General features: G+C 31.9%; 1 protein-coding gene across 1 annotated transcript; it reads left to right on the top strand.

Annotated features, from left to right (window-relative positions):
* Positions 1 to 781: 781 nt before the first annotated feature.
* On the top strand, positions 782 to 6,214 carry LOC134689965 (uncharacterized). Its single transcript, XM_063549934.1, has 3 exons — positions 782 to 1,035; positions 2,179 to 2,253; positions 5,742 to 6,214. Exons 1-3 carry the CDS (start codon positions 801 to 803, stop codon positions 6,212 to 6,214), a joined length of 783 nt encoding a protein of 260 aa, XP_063406004.1. The 5' UTR covers positions 782 to 800.
* The last annotated feature ends 1,696 nt before the right edge of the window (positions 6,215 to 7,910 follow it).

Genomic DNA, 7,910 nt, shown 5'->3' with positions numbered 1-7,910 from the left:
TTGTTCTAAGTTGCACTTTGTAAACACAACTGTTTCGCAAACCATGCCTTTTTTGTGGAGATACATAATATTCATAGATATGTGTGAACGTACTGGTTTCTATTGATGATCTATATGTTTTATCTCATAGAGACATCACCTGGGAAAGTGACCAGTATAGAAAAAAATGGTAGCGCCAATTTTCTAATTTTTATGAGTTCCAAAAATGGAGGTAGGGGTAGTATAAGTTTTAACTCTTAGAAGTTCGGGGCATATACATTTTGAAAATATACCACACAGCGATATATTATGTTGTGTCATGTGTTCTATTGTTTGTCTGTTTGTCTTTTTCATTTTTAGCCATGGCGTTGTCAGTTTATTTTAGATGTATTAATTTGACTGTCCCTTTGGTATCTTTCGTCCCTCTTTTATGACCTTTCAATGAAAAAGCAGTGCATTGAAACTTTCCGTTCTAAGATATCATTTTTCACGAAACCTCATAGTAAAAGTGTCATAGTTTAAGCCACAAAGGGAGTTCCTATTGGAAATTTCATTGTCTTTATTTACAGAATTACAACCTTTAAGACGTGTTGCGTTTATTTCATATAAATCTTTAATTGCCAACTAGACTGCTTTCCAATAATTGTCAATTACAAAATTTGAAATCAATTTCAACATATAAAAAAGAATAAAGATCTTTAAATCTGTTACAGTAGTTACCTTATTTAATGTCGAAATAACGTGGGCGTATACTTGCACGGATAAACTAACAATTGTTTCCCATAAACTGATAAGACATGACCCAGTAGTAACATTTACAAATGTCTCAGTTCACTTTGTTTTTGATATGTTCTCTTATTTTTTCAACTGTACATTGTACACATCAAAATAAAAAGAGACTTCTATTGAATGATCCCGATGTTGTTGCAAACAGATTCAAACAATTGGAACTTGAAATTCAGACTATGAAATCTGAAATACTATCAATAAAGACCGAATCACAACAGAAGACAACAAGGATTTATCAACTCGAAACCAAACTTCAAAGTTTATCAGGTATTTATATCTAGAATTTTGATAGTATCATTTTTTGTTTAAAATTCAAAGAAAAAGAGAAAAAAAAATCAATTTTTGAAACTATTTTAATTATTTCCCTTACACGTATACCTTCAGTCAAGAGAAAACTCAAGTTATATAAATAACATGCGTCTATACCGGATTTTCGTCACATCGTTGATACGTTTCTCCTTAAAGAATGGTGGCCTGCAGTGATGTTTATATGCATTGTATTAGACAATTAATTGAATGCCAAAAAGTAGCATAGGCGCTTTCTTAATTAGATCAGTATAATGTATTACTTTAGGGAAGTTGTTATCAAAATCACCGAACCAGCGATTACTTTAAATATGTATAATTTTATATCAAGCAGGTCTTGAATTTAGTTTGACAACTTCGGACGTACTAACTTGTTTTTACTTTTTCTCAACTGGATAAACTCAGTAATGTACCTTGAAATACATGTACAGGACTCAAATGTTTGTATCGGATAATAAGTTATCAAAGTTGAAGAAGGCTGATTGTTTGGTGTGTCAGACAAGCGTTTCGTCTACAACAAATAAATTATCGGCGCTCAAATAAAAAAAAAGTGAGAGAGACGATAAATTGGATACGAAGATTACGATCGTTAAAAAAAAAATCAAAAACTTGTGCCAGTAAAACAAATTAAATTTACTGCATGTCAACACACAAGTGTTGATTACTAGTCTGGTATATTTTCATCTCAATACTTACTATTTTTAAACTTGAATACATAAAAATATTGAGAGATCGTGAATAATGATATATTGATTGGGACAATTGGCATCTGAGCTGCAGAAACCAAAGCACAATGATAAACATGTACAGCTAATAAGACTATTAATACATTTACTCTATAACATATCGGGCAAAAAAAAGTCTACGTTATTAACACTACTTAATAAAAAGAGATTAACATTTATGTCGATATCATCACAACCAAACACTAATTGAGATTTTACATTGAAGTGTTGTGCTATGAATTCTCATTTTCTTACGTATCATGATTTGATTTCTCTGAGGTGTTGACTTGTGTTTTAATTTGATATACTAGTTAACACCAATTGGATTGCCTTCTTTTTGCATGGTCGTCATGTTTATACAATTATGTTTGTTTTTCAGAGTTTGCTGGGTCTGTCTATACTCGCTGGGGTCGGAAGGATTGTTCAGGAAATGAAACTGAACTTGTATACACAGGTAGTAGATGAACATACTCAATTATAATAACATGTTCCCCATTTTTTACATTTTAATGTTTCTTTGTTTTGCTCTCACACCGTTATCGGTATAATGGTATTTTATATGACTGTCATACAATGAAAGAAATGGCTATCGATTAAACAAGGATTAACCCATAGTTTTATAAATAAGAAATTGCGTATATCGTGTCAGGAATATGACAGTTGTTTTTCATTCGTTCGATATGTATGAGCCTGTAATTTGCAATAAGATAATGGATTTTCCGTTTTGATATTCCTTTAAGTTCGGTATTTTAGTGACATTTTCCGTGGAATTCGGTATTTTGGTTATTTTTCCTCGGAGTTCAGTATGTTAGTTAAATTTCAAAGATGTAGGCTTCTCGTTAGTGTTATTATAGACCCAAACACTGCTGGTGGACTTTATGTCCACGATGTTAAGCTATATAATAACACTAACGAGAAGCCTACATCTTTGAAATTTAACTAACATGTGTTAACATGACATGTTTTGTGTTTCCTTTTTTGGTTACATAGCTCTTTAATTGTATTTAGTTTTTTTTGTCGTTTGGTTGGTCTCCCAATAATGGTAGACCTTATTTAACTGTAGATTAAAACACATACAACGAAAGGAACAAATAGCACATTCCTGACTTGCACAGGTATTTCCCTAAATAGAAAATTTGTCATTGTTTGACCTTGACACTTCGTTTATAGTTTCACGTGAAATTGGATACACTACATGTATTTCAAAATAAATTATTGCCCATTTAGTCTAATTTTTGCAGAGTATCATTTTCTTATAAAAACCATGGGAAAATCGGGATTAAATAAAAATAAATATTCGAAAATCGTATTATCTACCAAAATATTCAAAAATCTCTATTAAAACTTAAAATTGATATTTAAAGCATGGTCTGCTTGAAATTTTGAATGCATTTGCAGATATTGAAATACTTGATTTTTATCTTCTAATTTAATGATTTATAACATTTCCCGCAAAATAAATTTGATCCATGTGTTGAATAACTTGGCATTTTCCAACTTTAATATTTGGTCAGATCCTTTTAATCACATGCATGTTTTGTAAATGAATGTTTTCATTGGATAATTTAATAGTTTCCTATTAACTATATTTAATGAGTTCAAACTTGTGCATCGTTTCTTTTGTTGACTAATTTAAATTTTCTACCGTAAGTTATATTCTCAATATTGGTTTTAATTGTTAACATCTATAACGTCTTTCTTTTAAGGGTTGAGCTGCTTTGTATCACAAGAACGGTGTATATTTCTGCAAATTGTTAAAGTTTAAAAGAGTTTCCTGTATTGTTTGATTGGAATTCATTTGTTGAATTATAGTAGACTAATAGTTGTTACGGCCAGAATCACCTCTAAATTGTAGCCAACAAAAGACACAAATCAATAATAAATTTTAACAAGATTTATTATACACAAGTTTACAAGAAGTATTACACAAAAAGACATGTCAACTTAACTGTCAAAATATTTGTCCAATCTTTTATCTTTTCTATATCCTGAAATCTTCTCGGGAATCCAATCAGAATTTTACGTCCAATACTAAGGTCACAATCTAGTATGCTGTTGTTTGTAAAATAAAAGTGTGAATCCAATTGCTGAGAGTATTAATGTTTATCGATGTCTATGTCTGACAGATTAACTTTAGTGTCTGTATATAAAAAAGTTATCACGGAAATCTCTAGAACACCGTAGAAGGGAAAGTCCTAGAAAACTGTAGAACGGAAGTTTCTAGAACAATGTAAGAATTTAAAAAAAACCGCATCTTGTATTATGATCATTCTGGAATCGTTATGTAAGTGAAATTTAAAGTTCCAGTCATTCCATCAGTATCTATGATTGTTCCAGTGATTTCTTACCTGCATAATTATAAGTCTTAAGATTGTTTTGTAAACAACTATCAGGCCACACAAAAAAAAATAGGCCAACATGAATAAATATAATGATAACAATATCATAACATAGTTTTGCTTCACTCTGGAAACTTTATTGAGGTGATACATATCTAAGGTCAATTTAACAATTAGTATGTAAATCAGCACTTATCTAACTGTAGCTCTATACAAATGATACAAAGTGTCAACAAAAATAGAATTTTTCCGGAACACATATCCTCCCTAATTTTTGTGTAACTTTATATTTTACATGAAGTGAAAACTAACTGTTTCCTTTCTTTGTTTTACAAGAAAGTAGAAGTTTGTCCAATAGCCCTTGAAATAAGAACAATAGAATACTGAATCAAGAATTTCATTTGAATCCATTTTATTTATTGATTCGTATTTTGATAAACGTACAATATTCACTCTTAAGCATGTTAAGGTTGCACTACTTTTTCTATATACAATGCAATAACTCATAGAAACAATATATTCTCTTTACGACTAAAAAACTGGAAACAACAGGACTAACACTGTGCCACTTTTACTTTGAAGTTTCGGGGAAAAAAATTATTGAATATAAAGTTTATATGCACTACTTATTGTACTGAAAGGTATTGTGCGGCATATTTAAAAAAATTATATGCCAAGTTCTTCTTAGAGTACAATTCTGTACTTCTGTACCATTCCAAAATTCGCTGCAACCATGTGTACACATGTATATACTGGTCAAATTCCCAAATAACGGTTCTATGAGAAAGTTACGTAAACAAAACAAAATATCTGATAATAGAACATAACGTCCCAAAAAGCATGGTTTGTGAACAGCTGTTTTTACTAAGTGTAATCTAAAGTGCAGTCATGTCTATAATAATATCACTGTGGTCTCTTTAAAAATTACATATTGAAATAGAAGTAATGCATAAGATATCAAATTATGTATAGAACTTTTTGCAAAAATGGATATGAATCTTATAGGTTTTATACCAAAAAAAGTAAGATCGCAAAAATACTGAACTCCTAGGAAAATTCAAAACGGAAAGTCCCTTATCAAATGGCAAAATTAAGAGTTCAAACATATTCAACGAATTGATAGCCACTGTCATATTCCTGACTAGGTACAGGCTTATGCTACAAATGATAATTAGGTACCGCTTGATATCAATTCGAGCTATTCACTTTTAATATAATAATATTTTGATTTTCGAATTATGAAACCTACTTTTCAGTTCTTTTTCCGTTCAACTATAATTTTGGGGATCACCATCTGTTTTGATATCATAAGTTATGTAGTCTGCTAATTACCCCTCTGGATCCATAGAGAGCTAATAAAATCCACATGGAATGAGGTTTTGGACGTGGGACTTTTCATGTCGCTTTTTGTAGAAAAATAAACAACGAAATACCGCAAAAACACAATGAACAGTAGACGTGACGTAATGACCCCAAAAGGAAATATGTTAACCCATTCGTTAATCTTTGTTCTATTGTCTTATCAATTATATTTAACTGACATGCAAATATGTCATAAACAAATATCTTTACACATGACTGTCTGTTTTGCTTTATTTTTAAGGAATTGCAGGTGGTGCTTGGTATGACTATTCCGGATCTGCAGTGAACACTCTTTGCCTCCCTCACAACCCTGATGTTATAAATGAAGATCTTAAAAAAAATCCTTTTTACAAGGATTTTTTATACGGGGCTGAATATCAAGATAATTACTTTGCCGAAAACTTGGACGGTAACGATGTTCCGTGTGCTGTATGCAGAGCAAAACATTCATCGTCTATTCTTATGATACCTGGAAAAACGTCGTGTTCAGGATCATGGAAAATAGAATACAATGGACGGTTAGCTAGTGGGCATTATAACCATCATGCCGGGTCACAGTATGTTTGCATGGATATGAATCCTGAAGTTCTTGAAAAAGGATCCACTGACCATAACGGAAAGCTTTTTGTAGGTGTACAAGCCAAATGTGGATCCCTTAGTTGTCCTCCTTATCATGATAACGTTATGGTTTCATGTGTCGTTTGTTCTGGATAATATGTTTACACTCTATGGATTAAATAACAATTTTAATTTCATTCTAATTAAATCAGATTAACGATTTAAAAAAAATATGCTTATTTTCACATTTATCTGCAATTAAAGACAGCTAATTTACAATGATCGTACGTTCCATTATTTCTCGATTTTTTTTTATAATTTGCAGATATTTCTTATGCAAAGGTACCAGATTTGTATCTCTCCTTTTGTTCGGGAAGTTATACAATATAGGTTTTTTTTTTATGTGAAAGGGTTCGGATCAAGTATAGAATATGTGATTGTAGTACCATCGGACTTATATTTAAGTCAAATGAAGTAAATCGGTTCTTATACAAATTACATAATTGTAGTACCATCGGACTTATATTTAAGTCAAATGAAGTAAATCGGTTTTTATACAAGTTAAATTATTTTCCAGGTTTATTATTTGAAGATTGTAGTTATGTTTAATCGCCATATTAAGTTGGGATCGACAGGTCGACAGGTCGACAGGCCGACAGGTCGAAAGGTTGACAGGTCGACAGGCCGACAGGTTGACAGGCCGACATGTCGATAGGTCGACAGCGACATGTCAACAGTTAGCTTGATTGACAGTCCGACAAGTCGAAAATGTAGCTATTTCTTTTTTTATAATTGTTAAGCATCAACACATCCAATAACAGTATAAGCTATTTATAGTTTTTCATCTAATATATAAAAGAAGTGATTGTATATTTTATTTGAGAGGAAAAATTAAATTTCAACAAAACAAAACTCGTCAATTACTTTTTCTTTAAGTTTACAGTGGCGCTTTTTAATCCATTTTAGTTCATCTTTTATTGTAATCAATTTAGTATCATTTTTCAAGAAAACATAATTCTCATTATATTTGTTTCATATCTCATCTCAACTGAAAACTTTTATTCCTTTAATTGTGTTTTTTCAAACAATCAAAGCGTTCATGGACTGATTTAAATAAGTGGTTATGGATGAAATAACATTAAACATTTTCATTAGATAAATACATGTACAGTTATAATTTTGAGGCTTTACAACGAATACAGAGTTCTGCGAATAAAAGTAATAAAATTTATCATGCGAAAGCACGTATAATTCAGTGGTTTTAATTTAGTTTAATAGAAAAGTGAAAAGCAATGGTGACTGTTTAAAAAAGAAACTAACACCCAACAAGCAGTAACACAATACGATACCGGTCAATTGCTGACTTGTCGACTTGCTGACTATTTTTATTGAGTACTCAACTTCCCCCTACACAACATCCTGACTTAATGACAAATAATCTATGGATAACATGAAACATCTGCTGACCTGTCGACCTGCTGACCTGTCGACCTGTCGACTTGCTGACATGTCGATTTGCTGACCTGTCGACCTGCTGACCTGTCGACCTGTCGACCTGTCGACCTGTCGTCCTGCTGACATGTCGACCTGTCGACCTGCTGACCTGTCGACTTGCTGACTATTTAACTGAGTACTAAACCTTCCCTCTACACAACATCCTGACTTAATGACTAATAATCTATGGATAACATGAAACATCTTCTGACCTGTTGTCCTGCTGACCTGTCGACCTGCTGACCTGTCGACTTACTGACCTGTCGACCTGTAAACTTGCTGACTATTTAATTGAGTATCCAACCTCATGCTAGTCCCTATCCACATTGACATATTAACAGCTGTTCTGTTAACCCCC

The sequence above is a fragment of the Mytilus trossulus genome, chromosome 11, assembly GCF_036588685.1.
Source record: "Mytilus trossulus isolate FHL-02 chromosome 11, PNRI_Mtr1.1.1.hap1, whole genome shotgun sequence".
Classification (NCBI taxonomy): domain Eukaryota; kingdom Metazoa; phylum Mollusca; class Bivalvia; order Mytilida; family Mytilidae; genus Mytilus; species Mytilus trossulus.
This window is presented reverse-complemented; position numbering and strand designations above follow the sequence as displayed.